Source organism: Heterodontus francisci, chromosome 10 (genome assembly GCF_036365525.1).
Source record: "Heterodontus francisci isolate sHetFra1 chromosome 10, sHetFra1.hap1, whole genome shotgun sequence".
NCBI lineage: Eukaryota > Metazoa > Chordata > Chondrichthyes > Heterodontiformes > Heterodontidae > Heterodontus > Heterodontus francisci.
The window spans coordinates 84044745-84066342 of NC_090380.1; the positions used below are offsets into that span (position 1 = coordinate 84044745).

General features: G+C 43.5%; 1 protein-coding gene across 1 annotated transcript in view; it reads right to left on the minus strand.

Moving 5' to 3' along the window:
• The window catches only part of si:ch211-103f14.3 (zona pellucida-like domain-containing protein 1), a 37332-nt gene extending 16123 nt beyond the window's left edge, over positions 1–21209 (minus strand). The window contains exons 1-6 of the mRNA XM_068039990.1: positions 21101–21209; positions 16660–16886; positions 10208–10392; positions 9314–9386; positions 3913–4010; positions 1943–2026 (exon numbers count right to left, since the gene is read on the minus strand). Coding sequence (XP_067896091.1) covers positions 1943–2026; positions 3913–4010; positions 9314–9386; positions 10208–10392; positions 16660–16886; positions 21101–21209 — 776 coding nt within the window. The remainder of the gene's footprint in view (positions 1–1942; positions 2027–3912; positions 4011–9313; positions 9387–10207; positions 10393–16659; positions 16887–21100) is intronic.
• Between the last annotated feature and the right edge of the window lie 389 nt (positions 21210–21598).

The following is a 21598-nucleotide window of genomic DNA, read 5'->3' on the forward strand; positions in this document are numbered from 1 at the left end:
TAGGGTTTTCTCTGATCCTATCCGCCAATGACTTCTCGTGTCCTCTCCTTGCTCTTCTTAGCTCTCCCTTTAGATCCTTCCTGGCTAGCTTGTAGCTCTCAAGCGCCCTAACTGAGCCTTCACGTCTCATTCTAACATAAGCCTTCTTCTTCCTCTTGACAAAGGGACTTGAGGAAAAATCTTTTCACCCAGAGGGTGATTGGAATCTGGAACACACTGCCTGAAGGGGTGGTAGAGGCATGAACCCTCACAACATTTAAGAAGTATTTAGATGAGCGCTGGAAATTCCGTTTCATACAAGGCTACGGGCCAAGTGTTGGAAAATGGGATTAGAATAGATAGGTGCTTGATGGCCGGCATGAACATGATAGGCCGAAGGGCCTGTTTCTGTGCTGTATAGCTCTATGACTCTATAAGAGAGTTTTTCCTATGAAGAGAGATTAAGTAGAATGGGCCCCTGGAGTTTAGAAGAATGTTTTTGATTGAAACATATAAAATTCTTAGAGGGCTTGAAAGGGTCGATGCTGAGAGGCTGTTTCCCCTGGCTGGAGAGTTTAGATTGAGGTAATAGTCTCAGGTTGAAGGGACAGAATTTTGGACTGGGATGAGAGAAAATTTCTTCACTCAGAGGGTTGTGGATGCTCAGTTGTCGAGTAAATTTAAGACTGAGATCGATAGGTTTTTGGGTCCCAAGAGAATGTAGAGATATGGGGCTAGTTCGGGAAAGTGGAGTTGAGGAAGAAAATCAGCCATGTTCGTATTGAATGGTGGAGCAGGGTCGAGGGGCCGTGTTGCCTCTTCCTGTTTCTATTTCTTACAGTCTTTATAACAAAATATAGTGTATTTAATGTAGAAAATATCCTAAAGAACTTTACAAATAAGGGAGAGAAAATAAATAAAATGGACATTGTAATTGTGGGAAAGTTAGCAGAGGTGCCCAAAAGCTTGGATGAAAGCTAGGTTTTGAGAAGGTCTTTAAATGTGGAGAAAGAAGTGAAGAGGTTTAGTGTGGGAATCGCAGACAGTAGGGTTAAGGTGACTGAAGGCTCTGCCACCAATAATGGGCAAAGGGAGGGCCAGATGACATAAAACCATAGTTGTAAGATTGAAGGATGTGAGAAGAGATATAAGGCTAGAAACTTGTCTGACGGCAATGGAACTGAATATTAGGTGTTGCTTATAATGGGTGGCTAATCTGATACCACCCAATGTGCGCCACCACCTGAGACGAATTTCGAATCCATAAATGCTGGAAAACGTTACAGAAAAAGATTGAAATGTGGTAGTGGAGGGATTTTTTAAAAAAGGATGAAGATTTTAAATTCAGTGTGTGTGGGACAGGGAGACAATGTAAGCCAGTGAGGATAGGGATAATGGGTAAATGGTACTTAGTATTGCACAGGATACAGACAGCTAAATTTTGGATGGGTTGGAGAGTGAGAAGCCATTAAGTGGGACATTGGAAAGATTACCCCTGATGCTTCTCCTGTTTGTGCCTGCAGAATGCTCAGTTCCTAGCTGTTAGGGGGAGATAATAGGGGCAAAGACCCATGAAACCAGATTTTCATCCCTTTTACATCACCCCAGGATTTCTGGGGATTTCTTGAGGCACCTACAACAGATGTTATTTACAGCAGATGTAAATAACTTGGAAGGTAGTTCCTGGGTCTTCCATCCTACTTTTATGAATGCAGGAGAATCTATAGAAGCTGTTGTTGGCCCTTACACTTTGTCCCCTCAGATCAAATGGCCTGAGAAGGACATACAGCAAAGCCATTTTTCAGGTGCGATCTGTTTTCTATGTCTAATTGTCCATCCTTAGAGTTTCATGAAATATGAAGGTCACAATGGGGAATGGATGGAAATACATATGAGCCAACTGATCAAAAGAAGTTAAATTGGACTGAAAAGTATTATAATCTTTTAACTTTGGAATACTCACCCAATGAAGAGATCATAAGTTTGGGAAGAATTTAAGTGAAAAGGTGAGGTTGAAGTATAGCAGCGATCAAGAAGGACATTGAACCTGTGTGGTAGAAGATAAATTATAACTAATATGAAGCAAGCTTATGAGAATTTACACCAAGAGTAGGTTATGCCTTTCTTTTCTCTTTGCCTACTTTTAAATTGCCCTGTGAATTTTCTATCCTCCCGACAGCAAGCAATTCAGTTAATTCCTCAATAATGTCTAGGGCGTTGATTTTAATGGACTTCACATGGCATTAATTGGGCAGAAACAGCCTCAAAATGGAGTTGGCAAACTTACCATCCTGTCAACACCATCAGCATGTGGCTAGCTGCATTTTGTATGGAGTCTACTCTTTATGATGGAGATAAAGGTCCTATGATGTAATTAAGACCTCTTTTGTGCTTCAATTGTCATTTTAGGTCAGAGCATGCACTTTACAGGCTGCAGACAGTTCCTAAGGTGGTGGAACGGAGAGGCTCGCCAGAGGTAAGCATTAAATAATTTTTATGTGCTCCTCTGGGGTCACTCCAGACTCCCACCCTAGGAAATGAAAAGCGGGAGAAATGTATAACAGACAGCTGAATTAATATCACCCGCATTACACTATCAACCATGCCTCTGCTCAGTCCGCAAGCGTGACCCTGAGCTCTCGTTGCTTGCCATTTTAATTCACCACCCTCCTCTCACACCCACATTTCTGTCCTTGGCCTGCTACAGTGTTCCAATGAAGCTCAACATAAGCTCAGGGAACAACACCTCATTTTCTGATTATTCACTCTACAGCCTTCTGGACTCAACATTACGTTAAACAATTTCAGAGCATGACTTGCTTTTTAAATTTTATTTATTTATTTTTAATTTATTTTGTTTAATTTTTAACCATGTGCTTGTCTTAAACTTGTTTTTCTTTTTTTTGCCTTTGGAGAGAGCTGTTCATTATTCTGTCATTAACACTCTCTCTGGTCTCATGCTTTGTCTTTTACGACAGCTATTAGCACACCTTTGCCTTTTATTCCATGACATTTCTGTCATTTAATCTCTCCTTCCCTCCACACACTCCTTCCCTTTTGTTCTTCTTCCACCCCCCACCCCGTTTCACTTGCTCAAAGCCTATTACATTTTTAACTTTTGCCGGTTCTGATGAAAGGTCACAGACCTGAAACGTTAACTCTGTTTCTCTCTCCACAGTTGCTGCTAGATCTGCTGAGCATTTCTAGTACTTTCCGTTTTTATTAAAGTCAAAATTACCCCCAATGCCATTTAGACATCCCAATCAGCTACACTGAACAATGCACACAAATTTCCACACATACACATCAGAATTTAGTTTGCACATTTTGTTGTTCTGAGAAATATTATTTTCAGGATTAATCAAGAAACAAAATTTTGTTCTGCATATTGAAGCCCATTACAATGGCTTTTATGATGTTTTATTTATATTTTCAAGAAAGCAATGTTGCCCTCCTAGTTATGAAATCTGTCAATAGTATTTATCATGTAAATCTTTATCTAAGGCAAGGCAAAAATCAGATGATGAATGAGGGCTATAAATTAACATAGTCCATCTTGCCCAAAGACAACTGGACTTCCTTTTAGCTAAATATGGCTCAGGTTCTTGATTCAGAGTGACAATTTAACTGGAAAATCATTCATAAAGAAGTGAATTGTATACTTCCAGTATTAGCGATTTTTCCAGTAAGGATTAATTAGTTCTCAAATTACACTCTGTATTTAGCTTCTGCTAGAAAAAAAACATGAGCCCAAGTATTCAAATGAAATAAATCTTAGTGAGACTTAACCTATAATTTGTAAACAGACCACACTAACTCACATGTGGCATTTCTCAGGCTAATGATCTGTTATAAAACAAAAGGTTGGACTGTTTCATTTATAAAAAATAATCAGAATTTTTCAGGCATACCAGAAAGAACAAATTTTCTTACTTGTTGGTTAAATTGATAGCTTTTACTTCTACATAAATCTTGGTTTTCAAGGTGAGTCCAGTTTCTGGGATGATCAAGGAATTTGTGTATCCTGCGTCCTGAAAAGAATGCAGTTTTGTCACACTTTTGACATGATAGTTGGAATAATTTTTCACAGTAATCTGATTGTCCAACCATTTTTGTAGTCTTAAATCTAAAAATGATTCAAATGGAATAGCATTCATCATTTTGAAAGCCATGTCCTAGCTAATCTCACCTTTCACTTTAGCATGACCTCACACCTGTCTCGATGCCTGTTCGCTCGGTTTTCACCAGCTCATTTGTCTTTTGCCTTTTTGATTTTGAAAGACCTGACCTAGATTCATCTTGGTCTCTTCCCTGAGCTCACTAACTTTATGCAGGATTCTTTCTTTGCTTGCATCTCCTTTCTTCTTTGTGCAGAAAGCTCCATTTTTTGAATCTCTTTCTTCTGTTTCCATCTTCTTGTTCCTCTTGGATTCACTACATCTGACCTTCTGCTCTCTCTCGAATGCCGATTTTAACTCAGGACAAGAGTTTGGCATTGGGTCACCAGGGTGAGTGTCAAGCTCACCTCGTTCTAGTGAGACCCGGGCCATTTTAACTCCAGGGCCTCATTTCCACCTTGTAGGTGAATCTTTATCCCAGTAGGAATTGATATCTGGTCGGTGGACGGGAACAAGATTTTGGGTGGCAGGACATCTCTGACAGGCACCTGCGTGAAAAGTCCCAGGCAGATGTGCGTCAGGCGGCAGGGGAGGTGTTCAGGGGTGATCATGGTCGAAAGAAGCTTGAGGCAGAGGAGAAATAGACTTCAGCTATTTACAATCTATATTAACGGCTTAGATGAAGGGATCGAGTGTAATGGATCCAAAGATTGCCTATGATATAAAGCTAGATGGGAAAGTAAACTGTGAGCAGGATACAAAGGACCCAATTTAACCCAATCAAACCCCACCATTTCCACAGAGCTAAAATCGGGCCTAAAAGAATCTGCAAAAGGATATAGACATGTTAATTGAGTGGGCAAGAAGGTGGCAGATGGAGTATATTGTGGGGAAATGTAAGGTTATTTGCATTGGTAGGAAGAATAGAAAAAACAATGTTTTTTAAATGATGAGAAACTATTAAATGTTGGTGTTCAGAGGGATTTGGGTGTCCTTGTACTTTTTTTTATTCATTCGGGGGATGTGGGCATTGCTGACAAGGCCAGCATTTATTGTCCATCCCTAATTGCCCTTGAGAAGGTGGTGGTGAGCTGCCTTCTTGAATCGCTGCAGTCCATGTGGGGTAGGTACACCCACAGTGCTGTTAGGAAGGGAGTTCCAGGATTTTGACTATGCAACAGTGAAGGAACGGCGATATAGTTCCAAGTCAGGATGGTGTGTGACTTGGAGGGGAACTTGCTGATGGTGGTGTTCCCATGCAATGCTGCCCTTGTCCTTCTAGGCGGTAGAAGTCGCGGGTTTGGAAGGTGCTGTCTAAGAAGCCTTGGTGCATTGCTACAGTGTATACACTGGTATACACTGCCGCCATTGTTCGTCAGTGGTGAAGGGAGTGTTGATGGTGGTGGATGGGATGCCAATCAAGTGGGCTGCTTTGTTCTGGATGGTGTCGACCTCCTTGAGTGTTGTTGGAGCTGCGCCCATCGAGGCAAGTGGAGAGTATTCCATCACACTCCTGACTTCTGCCTTGTAGATGGTGGACAGGCATTGAGGAGTCAAGAAGTGAGTTACTCACCACAGGATTCCTAGTCTCTGACCTGCTCTTATAGCCATGGTATTTATATGGCTACAGTTATATTGGTTCAGTTTTTGGTCAATGGTAACCCCAGGATGTTGATAGTGTGGGATTCAGTGATTGTAATGCCATTGAATGTCAAGGGGAGATATTTAGATTCTCTCTTGTTGGAGATGGTCATTGCCTGGCACTTGTGTGGCGCGAATGTTATTTACCACTTATCAGCCCAAGCCTGGATATTGTCCAGGTCTTGTTGCATTTCTACACGGACTGCCTCAGTATCTGAGGAGTCGCGAATGGTGCTGAACATTGTATAATTATCAGCGAACATCCCCATTTCTGACCTTATGACTGAATGAAGGTCATTGATGAAGCAGCTGAAGATAGTTGGGCCTAGGACACTACCCTGAGCAACTCCTGCAGTGATGTCCTGGAGCTCAGATGATTGACCTCCAGCAACCACAACCATCTTCCTTTTTGCTAGGTATGACTCCAACCAGTGGAGAGTTTTCCCCCTGATTCCCATTGACTTCAGTTTTTCTAGGGCTTCTTGATGGCATACTCAGTCAAATGCTGCCTTGATGTCAAGGGCAGTCACTCTCACCTCACCTCTTGAGTTCAGCTCTTTTGTCCATATTTGAACCAAGGCTGTAATGAGGTCAGGAGCTTGTACAAGAAGCACAGAAAGTTAGCATGCAGGACAGCAAGCAATTAGGAAGGCAAATAGCATGTTGGCCTTTAATGCAAAGGAATTGGAATACAAGAATAAGGAAGTCTTGTCACAAATGTACAGGGCCTTGGTGACACCATACCTGGAGGACTGTGTCGGGTTTTGGTCTCCGTTCCTAAGGAAGGATGTACTTGCCTTTGAGGAGGTGCAACGACAGTTTGCTAGATTGAGTCTTGGAATGAGAGGGTTGTGCTATGAGGAGAGATTGAGTATAATGGGCCTATACTCTCTGGAGTTTAGAAGAATGAGAGGTGGTCTTATTGAAACAGATGATTCTGAGAGAGCTTGACAGGGTAGATGCTGAAAGGCTGTTTTTCCTAGCTGGCAAGTCTAGAACTAGCTGACATAGTTTCAAGATAAGGGGTGGCCCTTTCAGACTGAGACGAGGAAAACTTTCTTCACTCAGAGGGTGGTGAATCTTTGGAACTCTACCCCAGAGGACTGTGCATGCTCAAACATTGAGTACATTCAAGGCTGAGACCGATAGATTTTTGGGTCCCGGATTTAAATTTGTACAAGGGAATGGGTTTTGAATTAATTAAAATCTTGCCCTTTGACTTACAGGAATCAAGGACTATGGAAATCGGATGGGAAAGTAAAGTTGAGGTCGAGGATTAGCCATGATCTTATTGAATGGCGGAGCAGATTCGAGGGGCTGTATGGCCTATTCCTGCTCTTATTTCTTATATTCCTGATCCTCTTGGCCCACAAGGAAACCTTGAAAAAATATTTAAAAACTTACAGCCTGTGCCTGATTTTGAGGCTGCTTCTGCCTGCCGTCAGCTTTCTCTAACTAGCCCTGAATTGATTGTGGATCAACTGCATATTAAAATCATATTTATGAGGTGGCTCACCCTTGCCTGCAGGGAGGCTCTCATACAGTGAGAGAGGACCTCACACACTGCCTGAACAGTGCAGGCACTGCCAACTCGGAGGTGATGGTTCTGCCTTTATTTTAACCACCCACACGCCCTGTTAGCATCGGGCACTGGGGGGTAAAATCAGTCAGTTAATCTTTTCATTGAAAACTGCCTCACAATATCAGCTGTATGAATTCCACTACTTCCTCACCCTTATTACCAGTCTAGATGTTACCATCAAATCTGCAAATGGTGCTATCTTACTGAGGCCAAAGGGCAACTATTTGACTCCTTTTCATAACTTACTTTGACCATTACCCAACTACTGAATATAAAACTAAGTACTGGACTTGAAGTAAGCCTGTCACTTCTGTAGATGGTTGCCCACACTGCCTCCTATCTCATTCCCCTATCCTGCACAATCCTTTCCTATCTTTTTCCCAAGCTTAGAAAACAGCATTGTACATGTAGCCCCATGAGGTCAGCTTTTTCCTGGTTCACTGTAGTCATCTCCTTAGATGTGGTTGCTATTTTCGAATCCTTATCAAATCTCTACCTACCTACATCTGTGACTGCTATTCTTTGCCAATGTGTTAACTCCAATTTCCCTGGCCTCAATTATCTCTTTACTGTGGGCGTTCCATCTCTTTACCGTTCCATACCTTACCAAGGTCCCCTTCTTCTTTGAGCAGGATCTCAACAGATACCTTACTCTGCTTTCTGAAATTATAGAATCATAAATGGCTACAGCACAGAAGGAGGCCATTCGGCCCTTTGTGCCCACACTGGCTCTTTGGAAGAGCAACTCGGCTAGTCCACTCCCCTGCCCTATACCTGTAGCCCTGCAAATATTTTCTCTTCAGGTGCTTATCCAATTTGCTATTCAAGTCTCCACCACACTCTCAGGCAGTGCATTCCAGACCCTAACCACTCACTGTGTAAAAAAGGATTTTCCTCATGTCACCGTGGGTTCTTTTGCAAATCACCTTAAATCAGTGCTGTCTGGTTCTCGATCCTTCCACCAACGGGAATAGTTTCTCTCCATTTACTCTGTCTAGACCCCTTGTGATTTTGAACACTTCTTTAAAATCTCTTCTCAACTTTCTCTTCTGTAAGAGAACAATCCCAGATTCTCCAATCTATCCATGTAACTGAAGTCCCCCATCCCTGGAACCATTCTATTTTATTTTTTATTTAGAGATACAGCACTGAAACAGGCACTTCGGCCCACCGAGTCTGTGCCAACCAAGAACCGCCCGTTTATACTAACCCGACAGTAATCCCATATTCCCTACCACCTACCTACAATTTACAATGGCCAATTTATCTATCATCTGCAAGTCTTTGGCGGTGGGAGGAAACCGGAGCACCCGGCAAAAACCCACGTGGTCACAGGGAGAACTTGCAAACTCCGCACAGGCAGTACCCAGAATTGAACCCGGGTCCCTGGAGCTGTGAGGCTGCGGTGCTAAGCACTGCGCCACTGTGCCGCCCATTGCGCCACTGTGCCGCCCATTCTTGTAAATCTTTTCTGCACCCTCTCTAAAGCCTTCACATCCTTCCTGAAATGCAGCGCCCAGAATTGGACACAATACTCCAGATGAGGCTGAACCAGAGTTTTAGAGAGATTCATCATAACTTCTTGCTTTTGTACTCTATACCTCTATTTATAAAGCCCAGATCTTGTATGCCTTTTTAAACTTTCTCAACCTGCCCTGCCTCCTTCAATGATTTGTGCACATATAATTGCTCTTATTGTTAAACTTTCTCCCATAATGGAGCTTGTTCAATTTTCCAGGCATTTAAATGAACGGACAAAGAAAAATCAGGCAGGCTCTAATAACCCTAGGCATAGGAACATGACGATCTGCTTCCGTATCTTCAGATTCTACTCCGGATATCTTTGTTATAATACATTTAAGATATATATTAATCAAGTCTAAGGGCTGGAGGTCAGATTTTCCTAAATTCATTTATCCAATGTGAATTAAGTTTTGGTGAAATTTTGCAGCTTTGATATCCTACTGACTACACAGATGATCAGATAACTTACACTGTAAAGCTGAAGAGTGAGGGTGCTCCTGAAGGTACCATTATTGTCCTTGATGGCTATACTTACTCCTGCCCTGTAAATGCAATTACATAAATCAATAGTATGAAATCATAATGATAAATTGCATGAAAATCCTCTTATTATCAAACCAATCTATTGGCTATACTGATCACATTGGGCCATGTAATAGAGTTGCAGCAAAAATCTACATAGTTGATTGAATGGTTCAGATTTGCACAGATTACTCAATAGTCAAATCCAAAAATTCACTTCTTTGGATCTTCTGAATCAAACAGGATATTTTCTATAGGGTTGAGATGCGAAAATGAAAACAGGAAAAAAGGTATATGCCATGGGTCCAAATCCTGCTGTGGTGAGTCAGCTAGTCTCAGCAGGGATGCTGATTAGAGCGTAATTTGGCACAGTGCTCTGGGGAAGGTGGAGTTCACTCAGAGTTGCCACTGTTGATCATTTTCTAGTGAGTAAAGATGACATTATTGCGATGTGACGTTGCAGTGTAAAGTAGGACCTGGCCTGATAGGCAGGTGTCCTTCTTGTTCCTGTTCACAGGTAAGTTACAATGGAGGCAGGCAGGAACGCAAGGCAACCCCCACCATCTTACCCCACTGCAGATACTGTTCTCGTTGAGCTTGGAGGAGGTTGGGGAGCTACGGGGAGAGGTTAAAATCTCCCCCTTTGTTTCAGTATGTCAGGTAATAATATCACACGCAGTAATATTAAAAATAGTATGGAAAAAGAAGCAACAAAAATAATTAACTCGTATGTTTTCTAAAAGAGCACATTAACTCTGAACTGTTTAGATGTCCTTTTCAGACTTTTTTAAACTCTAAAGTAGATTCACCTAAACAAATAAGAAGCAAATTCTTCACTTACACATCCACCCTGGTATCATTGATAAAATACTCCAAAGGGTAGGAGCAGGAATACAGATATACCAGTTCCTGGTTGTACGTTATGACATTTGTCACGGGATCATTTGTTTCTATCATACCACTGACATTGACAAACTGGATGTTTGAAAAATCTTTAAAAGCACCCGTTCCTGGAGCACTGGTGATCTGTATATAGAAGAAAATATATATAAATGCCAGAGAAAAATAATTGATGTTTGGAAGATATACAAGACTGAAACATATTCTTAGGCAGTGGTATTCATAACACGGCCTCAGGGTCACATGGAGACCAGTTCCCATTTATTCTCTGCAAACCTTACTGCTCCATTTATTTCAGAGCCTCTGAGATGGTTACTCAGATAAGGATGGCAAATGAGCTGGCATTCAGTGTTCAAAAGACCATAAAATACTTAAGTGTGAGGAAGGTACATTCTAGTTCATTCATTTGGAACAACCCTATAATCCTCTCAACTCTATATATAAATTGTTTCTTTAACGTTTTCTCTCTCTAGCATCCATTTCAAGTGTTGATTATTTTCTGTGAAGCAGAATTTCTTGTTTACAATCCTAAAGTTACCTTTTGCTAGTTTCAAAATGTGTTCCCTTGTCTGTCTCTACAGATTAATTCAAAGTTAATATTCTGAATTATCCTTTTCCTTACCATTTACTGCCTTATATACCGCGAAAAGATCACCTCTGAGATCCCTCCTTTCCAGTCTGAAAGCTCAAATTTCTCCAATCTTTCTTCATAACCGATCTCCCTGATATTGGGGATAAGCCTTGTGGCTCTTCTCTGTACAGCCTCCAGTGCTGGAATATCTCCCCTGTTTCTGGACAACCAGAGATGGGCACAGTATGCAAGGTGTAGTCTAACCAGACTACTATCCAGTTTGAACAGAACTTCCCCTGAATTGTATTCAGTTTGCTGATTGTTGCGATACATTGACTGTACGTGTTTACCAGTAAGTTTACTCCATCTGTAATTATTTCAATACCACACACAGAAGATGCATGATGCTCATTTCCTATCATTTGTATCTAACATTTTTCTGTGATAAATTTATCTGCCATTGCTTGGCTCATTTGCATATCTTTTTTTCATTCATTCATGGGATGGGGGCGTCGCTGGCTAGGCCAGCATTTATTGCCGATCCCTAATTGCCCTTGAGAAGGTGGTGGTGAGCTGCCTTCTTGAACCGCTGCAGTCCATGTGGGGTAGGTATACCCAAAGGGCTGTTAGGAAGGGAGTTACAGGATTTTGACTCAGCGACAGTGAAGGAACGACGATATAGTTCCAAGTCAGGATGGTGTGTGACTTCAAGGGGAACTTGCAGGTCATGGTGTTCCCATGTATTTGCTGCTCTTGTCCTTCTAGTTGGTAGAGGTCGCGGGTTTGGAAGGTGCTGTCCAAGGAGCCTTGGTGCATTGCTGCAGTGCATCTTGTAGATGGTACACACTGCTGCCACTGTGCGTCGGTGGTGGAGGGAGTGAATGTTTGTAGATGGTGTGCCAATCAAGCGGGCTGCTTTGGCCTGGATAGTGTTGAGCTTCTTGAGTGTTGTTGGAGCTGCACCCATCCAGGCAATTGGAGAGTATTCCATCACACTCCTGACTTGTGCCTGTTCGATGATGGACAGGCTTTGGGGAGTCAGGAGGTGAGTTACTCGCCTCAGGATTCCTAGCCTATGACCTGCTCTTGTAGCCACGGTATTTATATGGCTACTCCAGTTCAGTTTCTGGTCAATGGTAATCCCCACGATGTTGATAGTGGGGGATTCAGTGATTGTAATGCCGTTGAATGTCAAGGGGAGATGGTTAGATTCTCTCTTGTTGGAGATGGTCATTGCCTGGCACTTGTGTGGCGCGAGTGTTACTTGCCACTTATCAGCCGAAGCCTGGATATTGTCCAGGTCTTGCTGCATTTCTACACGGACTGCTTCAGTACCTGAGGAGTCACGAATGGTGCTGAACATTGTGCAATCATCAGCGAACATCCCCACTTCTGACCTTATGACTGAAGGAAGGTCATTGATGAAGCAGCTGAAGATGGTTGGGCCTAGGACACTACCCTGAGGAACTCCTGCAGTAATGTCCTGGAGCTCAGATGATTGACCTCTAACAACCACAACCATCTTCCTTTGAGCTAGATATGACTCCAGCCAGCGGAGTGTTTTCCCCCTGATTCCCATTGACCTCAATTTTGCTAGGGCTCCTTGATGCCACACTCGGTCAAATGCTGCCTTAATGTCAAGGGCAGTCACTCTCACCTCACCTCTTGAGTTCAGCTCTTTTGTCCATGATTGAACCAAGGCTGCAATGCGATCAGGAGCTGAGTGGCCCTGGCAGAACCCAAACTGAGCATCGCTGAGCAGGTTATTGCTAAGCAAGTGCCGCTTGATGGCACTGTTGATGACACCTTCCATCACTTTACTGATGATTGAGAGTAGGCTGATGGGGCGGTAATTGGCCAGGTTGGACTTGTCCTGCTTTTTGTGTACAGGACATACCTGGGCAATTTTCCACATTGCAGGGTAGATGCCAGTGTTGTAGCTGTACTGGAATAGCTTGGCTAGGGGTGCTGCACGTTCTGGAGCACAGGTCTTCAGTACTATTGCTGGAATATTGTCAGGGCCCATAGCTTTTGCAGTATCCAGTGCCTTCAGTCGTTTCTTGATATCACGCGGAGTGAACGAATTGGCTGAAGTCTGGCATCTGTGATGCTGGGGACTTCAGGAGGAGGCCGAGATGGATCATCAACTCGGCACTTAAAGATTGTTGCAAATGCTTCAGCCTTATCTTTTGCACTGATGTGCTGGACTCCCCCATCATTGAGGATGGGGATATTTGTGGAGCCACCTCCTCCAGTTAGTTGTTTAATTGTCCACTACAATTCACCACTGGATGTGGCAGGACTGCAGAGCTTAGATCTGATCCGTTGGTTATGGGATTGCTTAGCTCTGTCTATCGCATGCTGCTTACGCAGTTTGGCATGCAAGTAGTCCTGTGTTGTAACTTCACCAGGTTGACACCTCATTTTGAGGTATGCCTGGTGCTGCTCCTGGCATGCCCTCCTGTGCTCTTCATTGAACCAGGGTTGGTCTCCTGGCTTGATGGTAATGGCAGAGTGGGGGATATGCCGGGCCAAGAGGTTACAGATTGTGGTTGAGTACAATTCTGCTGCTGCTGATGGCCCACAGCACCTCATGGATGCCCAGTTTTGCATTGCTAGATCTGTTCGAAATCTATCCCATTTAGCACGGTGATAGTGCCACACAACACGATGGACGGTATCCTCAAAGTGAAGGCGGGACTTCGTCTCCACAAGGACTGTGCGGTGGTCACTCCTACCAATACTGTCATGGACAGAAGCATCTGCGGCAGGCAGATTGGTGAGGACGAGGTCAAGTATGTTTTTCCCCTGTGTTGGTTCCCTCACCACCTGCTGCAGACCCAGTCTAGCAGCTATGTCCTTTAGGACTCGGCCAGCTCGGTCAGTAGTGGTGCTACTGAGCCACTCTTGGTGATGGACATTGAAGTCCCGCACCCAGAGTACATTTTGTGCCCTTGCCACCCTCAGTGCTTCCTCTAAGTGGTGCTCAACATGGAGGAGTACTGAGTCATCAGCTGAGGGAGGCAGTAGGTGGTAATCAGTAGGAGGTTACCTTGCCCATGTTTGCCCTGATGCCATGAGACTTCATGGGGTCCAGAGTCGATGTTGAGGACTCCCAGGGCAACTCCTCCCTACTGTATACCACTGTGCCACCACCTCTGGTGGGTCTGTCCTGCCGATGGGACAGGACATACCCGGGGATGGTGATGGCAGTGCCTGGAACATTGTCTGTAAGGTATGATTCCGTGAGTATGACTATGTCAGGTTGTTGCTTGACTAGTCTGTGGGACAGCTCTCCCAACTTTGGCACAAGTCCCCAGATGTTAGTAAGGAAGACTTTGCAGGGTCGGCAGGGCTGGGTTTGCCATTGTCGTTTCCGGTGCCTAGGTCGATGCCGTGTGGTCCGTCTGGTTTCATTCCTTTTTATTGACTTTGGAGCGGTTAGGTACAACTGAGTGGCTTGCTAGGCCATTTCAGAGGGCATGTAAGAGTTAACCACATTGCCATGGGTCTGGAATCACATGTCGGCCAGACCAGGTAAGGACAGCAGATTTCCTTCCCTAAAGGACATTAGTGAACCAGATGGGTTTTTACAACAATCGACATTGGTTTCATGGCCATCATTAGACCAGCTTTGAATTCCAGATTTATTAATTAAATTCAAATTCCACCTTCTGCTGTGGTGGGATTCGAACCCACGTCCCCAGGGAAATACCCTGGGTCTCTGCGTTACTAGTCCAGTGACAATACCACTACACCACCGCCTACCCTAATCTCTAATTGCCCTTGAGAAGGTGGTGGTGAGCCGCTGCAGTCCTTGGGGTGTAGGTACACTAACAGTGCTGTTAGGAAGGAACTTCCAAGATTTTGACCCAGCGACAGTGAAGGAACGATAATATTGCTCCAAGTCAGGATGGTGTGTGGCATTTGCTGCCCTTGTCCTTCTAGGTGATAGAGGTTGCAGGAAGGTGCTGTCTAAGGAGCCTCAATGAGTTGCTGCAGTGCATCTTGTAGATGGTACATACTGCTGCCACTGTGCGTCGGTGATGGAGGGAGTAAATGTTTCTGAATGGTGTGCTAATCAAGCGGGCTGCTTTGTCCTAGATGGTGTCGAGCTTCTTGAGTGTTGTTGGAGCTACACCCATCCAGGCAAGTGGAGAGTATTCCATCACACTCCTGACTTGTGCCTTGTAGATGATGGACAAGCATTGGGGCGACAGGTGGTGAGTTCCTCGTTGCAGAATTCCCAGCCTCTGACCTGCTCTTGTAGCCACAGTATTTATATGCCTACTCCAGTTCAGTTTCTGGTCAATGGTAACCCCCAGGATGTCGATAGTGGGGGATTCAGCGATCATAATGCCATTGAACATCAAGGAGAGATGGTTAGATTCTCTCTTGTTGGAAATGGTCATTGCCTAGCTCTTGTGTGGCACAAATGTTACTTGCCACTTATCAGCCCAAGCCTGGATATTGTCCAGGTCTTGTTGCATCTGGACATGGACTGCTTCAGTATCCGAGGAGTCGCGAATGGTGCTGAACATTCTGCAATCATCAGCGAACATCCCCACTTCTGATCCTATGATGGTTATTGACGAAGCAGCTGAAGATGGTTGGGCCAAGACACTACCCTCAGGAACTCCTGCAGTGATGTCCTGGGACTGAGATGATTGGTCTCCAACAACCATAACCATCTTCCTTTTTGCTGGGTATTACTCCAACCAACATAAAGTTTCCCCCATGATTCCTATTGACTCCAATTTCACTGGGACTCCTTGATGTCACACTCGGTCATATGCTGTCTTTATGACAAGGGCAGTCACTCTCACCTCACCTCGGACGTTCAGCTCTTTTTTCCACGTTTGGACCAAGGCTGTAATGCGGTCAGGAGCTGAGTGGCACTGGTGGAACCCAAACTGAGCATCAGTGAGCTGGTTATTGATGAGCAAGTGCCACTTGATTGCACTGTTGACGACCCCTTCCATTACTTTGCTGATGATTAAGAGTAGACTAATAGGGCGGTAATTGGCCGGGTTGGATTTGTCCTGCTTCTTGTGGACAGGACATACCTGGGCAATTTTCCACATTGCTGGCTAGATGCCAGTGTTGGAACAGCTTGGATAGGGGCATGCTAGTTTTTTTTTATTCGTTTGTGGGATGTGGGCGTCGCTGGTTAGGCCAGCATTTATTACCCATCCCTAATTACCCTTTAACTGAGTGGCTTTCTCGGACATTTCCAAGGGCATTTAAGAGTCAATCATTTTGGTGTGGGACTGGAGTCACATGCAGGTTAGTCCAGTTGAGGACGGCAGATTTCTTTCCCTAAGGGACATTAGTGAACCAGATGGGTTTTTACAACAATCGACAATGGTTTCATGGTCACCATTAGACTAGCTGGATTGTGTCCCTCAACAGAACGATTATGAGTAATATTGCTCTTTGGAGGGAGGAATGAGGGTTGGACAAGTGTGTAAACCAGCCAATCTACTGTCTCACTTTTTATAATATTATCACTTTTTATACATTTCTTCATCAACATTGTGGAAGTTAATGCTGTAAGCAGATATACATCATATAAAATCTACAGTCATGTTCAATTCTGCCTGTATTTTTGTCTGTATTCAATTAGTGCATACATTGGGAATTAAATGAAAATATGACTAGGTAAGTGGGGAGACCTTGCGATTCCCATTTACATTATTATTATTTATTTACTATCATAAGCTTTTTTTTGTTTAATTTCTACATATTTGTATCAAATAGCAACATATGCTATCAAGTTGATCTAAATATGAAATTCCTTCATGTAACTATAACTGACATACCACCAGTTTGTTTCCACAGGAAGTAGAGTTCACGTCACTGATGGGGAATGAAAACCTGAGAACAGGAGGAGAAACTGATGCATCAACTGTTCCCCGACATTTGGAGTCAGTAACTTCATTGTTTAAAGCCACGTGGCTCTCATTGTAGCCAGCAAAGTAGATTGGGCACAAAAGGATCGACAGTTGCACATCTTGGGTTCCACATATCACTTTGATGTCACTGTTATCTTTAAAGAAAAATGACATAGATTATATTATCATGAATGAAAATGTTGCAGTATTTGACAATAGCCTAAAGATTACTATTACTGGTATTATGGGTTGAACTCATTTATTAGAATGGATTTTAGCTTGGAGCAGGTTTCTGACAAAGTGTCAAACTCACTAGATATAATCAGTTTGAGGCCTGGGCTATATTATCTCCCGGCACCATTTGCATCTCATTTGCTCGCTGCCCACCCAAAATGAGCAGCAGCTGAGATTGAGAACTGGACAGCTCCAGGTAGGTTAACATAATTGAACCTGAAATCTGCCCAAGAACACCAAGGGAAGTTGTGGGGGATTGAAGCCATTTATTGGGTGGGAAAGCAAGCTCAGGGAGGAAGGGAGGAGCCTTCCTGGCTGCAATGAGTGAGTGATTCAGCTGCCTTAAAAAGGGCCCAGTTAAGATGGCAGCCAGCAGGAGTCGAGCAGCAAAGGACAATAATTCTTTGCACAATTATTTTAACCGTGTGAAAAACCATTTCTGTGGGCAGGATAGGCTAAAATTTTTTCTTGTTTTCTGCTGTTTTAGAAAAAGTGTTAACACCTGTGTTAGAACAGTGAACAGCAGAATGCCAGATGAACTTGCTAAACTCTTTCTCCCCATACGTTGTTAAGATTAATTCTAGGCTAGTATTTCTTATAGTAACATAGATTTATATTTGCATAACAAAACTTGGAACAAAATTTTGGCTTTGCTTCTCTCAACTTCCTTGCTTTAACTTTGGTGGAAGATTGGTGGGATCCCTGGAAAAATGGGCGTTTCTCTGAATTTCTGCAAATTTTTCACCAAATTCGCTGTGGGAGATCAGGAAGAACCCTTGTGAAAATTTTGCCTCCTTATGTATTATACCATATGTCCATCAAAATCTCAATATTCTTCCAAAAGATTGTATTTTAGAACTTCACTACAATCTTAATTATTCTAATTGAACTACTGAACATTAAATTATGTTTATCTGTTATACATAATGATTAAGCTGTATTGATGTGATAGTGAGGGTTTAGAGTTGAACTGGTTGATGCTAGCCTGACATTGTTCAAAGGTCATTTAAGTGCTCAGCGTGGCAATGCAGTTACTTTTGTTTGTATTTGTGTGTATTGATTTAGCTATATTTTGCACAGTACTCAAAGTCAATGACTAACTTATTTTCTAAATTCAGATAATATTGGGCACACGAACACCCAGCATTATGTAAATGCTTTGTTTACAATTTTCTTGTCTTTTCTGTTCTCCGCCCTGAAGATGTTGATTCTTTCTGGTGTACAGATGCCAACAGGCTTCTGATATCTCCCCCAAATGGCCATTCTTCATATTGAGCCTGGACAGAAGATGTCAACAGTCCCTGCAATGGCATCATGCTCAAGCCCAATTCTGACCACCAGCAATAGTGTTTTAGAGCCCATGGTTGTTGGGACCAATTGTAGTACCCAACTGCTTTCAAAATATTTTATACAATTAATTATGTGATTAGATATCATTCAGGGCAAGAATCTAAGCCATAAGAACAGACTTGTCATGAAACATGATATGACCAGAGGAGATATCGCTGGTCAGTTAAAAGTGCTTGTGTTGTTACAATTGGCTATGCTACTTCATTTGGCATTTTATAGCAGTAGGATGATAAATCTTTCATTGATATGCGATTACCTGGAAGCCGATAGGTTGCGCCACAATCTTGACCATGAATATTGATATTTTGAGAATTGATCCCTTTGAGAATTGTGATAGCAATCAGTGAATAGATGGGGGACAGCATCTTCTCTGTTTATTGGTCAGACACCTGGGAACACACTGAAATACACCATTACTCCATCACCCTAATAAATGCTGTACATTTTCCTTCTCCCATCCTATGAAGTATTATTGTTACATTTTTAAGTCTTCCTATTCATTGGGCTGAATTTGTTTTCCTCCCGCCATCGGGTTCTGTGGTGGTCGGAGCGCAGGAAGGAGCAGCAGGGGAATGGCAGCGGCTCACCACTGAACCCACGCTGGGATTGCTGGGCCCAATCTTCCCGGCGGTGGGGAAGCTCCGTGGTGGGCCCTCTGCTGCTCTGTGACGGGACCCAACTTTACATATTTAAATTAGCTGTTTGTATTAATTAAAATCTAATCCGCAGCGATCTTACCTGCAGCTCCGGATCTTCAGCACGATGGGCGGCACACACGTGCCTTCACTTTCCCGTCCAGGGAACCAAGGTAGGGAAGGGGAGAACTCTGCATTTTTTAGTGTAGCTGTGGGTGGGGGGGTGCAAGGGGTCAACTCTGCATTGGTAGTGTAGTTGTGGGGGTGGAGGGGAATGGGGCAAATGTGCATTTTTGGTGTAGTTGGGGGGAGGAATGGGGGCATCTCTGCAGTTTCTTCGCAGGGCTAGCAGCCCTTTAAAAATGTTGCCAGCACCTGCGCAGAAACAGTTGATGCCATTCACGCTATCACCAAGGCTGCCCCTGCTACATGATTGGGGGCTGGGGGGCAGCCAAACTGCATATGATAATTGTTATGACCAGGTGAGAAGGGGGTCCATCTCAGCCTTTGCCGGGTTTGACCGTAACAGAGTTTAATTTTTAAAACACTGTTTTTAGCTCCCCCTCAGTGAATCCTTGTTCACTGCTCTCCAATTGTAAGGCAAAGAAATGATCCAGACAGGTTTTCTTAGATTTAAACAAGATAGGTATAAGTTTATTAACCTTAAAACTCTAATTTGGTTAAAACGACTATGAATATGCGACACGACCACGCTAGCGTGCATACGCGATTAACACACATGCAGATAGAGACAGAAAAGGAGTAAGAATAAAGGGGAATCATTTGAAGCAATAGCTGGAAGTCATTTACTGTCCTTTGAATTCAATGTGGAGTCTTTGGTTGCAGTTAAATCTTGCCATTTCATTGGGGCCCAGTGCACGCTTTCAAACTTGTTTCGATGTAGGAGTCTTCTCTCTTGATATTTAAGTGACTTCTGTGGATCTGAAAATTCATGAGACAGAGAGAGCCAGGGAGAGAGACCTTCCTTCTCTGCTGTCTTCAAAGCAGTCTCTGTCTTCAAACTGTCCTGTGAACACAATTCAAAAACCCTGGGCCAGCAGGTTAGTAATGTGACTAGTTTTTTTAACAAACTTTCCTGCGTTTTTGTGGATTCCTTTCATTTTAGCAGACACCCACAGTGGTGATCAAAATCTATTTGGGTTAATTGGATCAGGGAGCAGTTCCATTGTCTTTTTCTAGGCAACTGTCTCTTAGGATGCAAATTTTTCCAGCCACTGCTGATCTCTTTAAACAATTCATCTCTTCAGTCCTGCAACAGTTTAAAATTAATGTTTCATATGACAATATTAATATGCCTCATTCGTGGCAGGTGGGGTCTTCATGACATGATGAGGCCCCGGGCTCAAGATTGCGGTGGTGTGGTGATGTGCAGCCTGGGCGCGCCGTCTGCCATTTTTTATGTCCACCACCGCTCCTGGCGGTGAGACCACAAGATTCAGCCCATTGTGTGGTAACAACATACCCCATCAGAAAGTCTGTTCCCAGTCTTCTGACAACGTCCTTTAACACCTCATTAGGTGTGTGAGGATCCCAGGTTGACTCACCCTCTGATTTTCAATTCTGTCCTTTCACCAGGCATTACTCTATGTAATGCCGTCTCCAATGGACTAGCTGAAATCAGGAACTCACTGTATGTATAGCTGAAAATGTAAGCTTGCTGCCAGCCCACCATCTGATGTATCTTATGCCAAAGTTATTGCCCTGTTTAGTCCCTCTCATATATACTATTTTTAGATTTTGCTTTACAGCTCCACAATAGCATGCCATTGCTTTTTTTCAATTAATAAACCTAACTGAAGGGCCAAGGCATATTGTATTAGATACCATCAAATTTACGAAGCGATGGATAGAAGATGAAGTAAATGAAGAACTCTTAATTGAATGGCAGTCGGCTCGATATTTAAAAGAAAAAAACCCAGAAAATGCTGGAAATACTCAGTAGGTCAGGCAGCATCTGTGGAGAGAGAAACAGAGTTAATGTTTCAGGTCAGTGACCTTTCATCAGATGTGGGTTCTCCTCGGTGATTCTGCTCTAAATAGGGTGGCATATCTTGGAAAATGAGGGGAAAAATCGAGCACCGAGGCCTACTGTAGCTTCACAATCCCATTCACAATTTCCTTCATCATACCTTGCCTGGCTTGCTGCTGTTGTCCCATCTCTGGAAGGTGCATGTAAATACTGGTGGACGGTTTGAGCTTGAGTCCAGGGCTCATTTCCTTCTCATCTGTCCCAGTCATCATTGCTTCCTGGAACCGTCATATGGAAGATGATGGTAGGCCTCGGCTAGGGGTAGTAGTGGTCCCAAGGTCAGGGAATATAGGCACCTGCTGGCGGAGATCTCTTCTGCTTCCAGATAAGCTTCACTCAATAATGTAGGCTTCAGTCTCAGTAAGGTCTACAACGCTGCAACTCTTTTCATCTTTGGGCACTTGCACGCCTTTAAATACCCGGCCACCTCTTATGGTGTGGCAGTGGTAGTCCCACTGTAGCATTATCAACATATTGTGGCCAGGCTCTGGCATGCTGCCCCTTGGTTAGCAGAAATTCAGCCTGAAATCTTTTGTGCATATTCAGTGACCACTGACCCACAGAAATGGATTGGGGTCACGGTGAAGTTGGACGAATG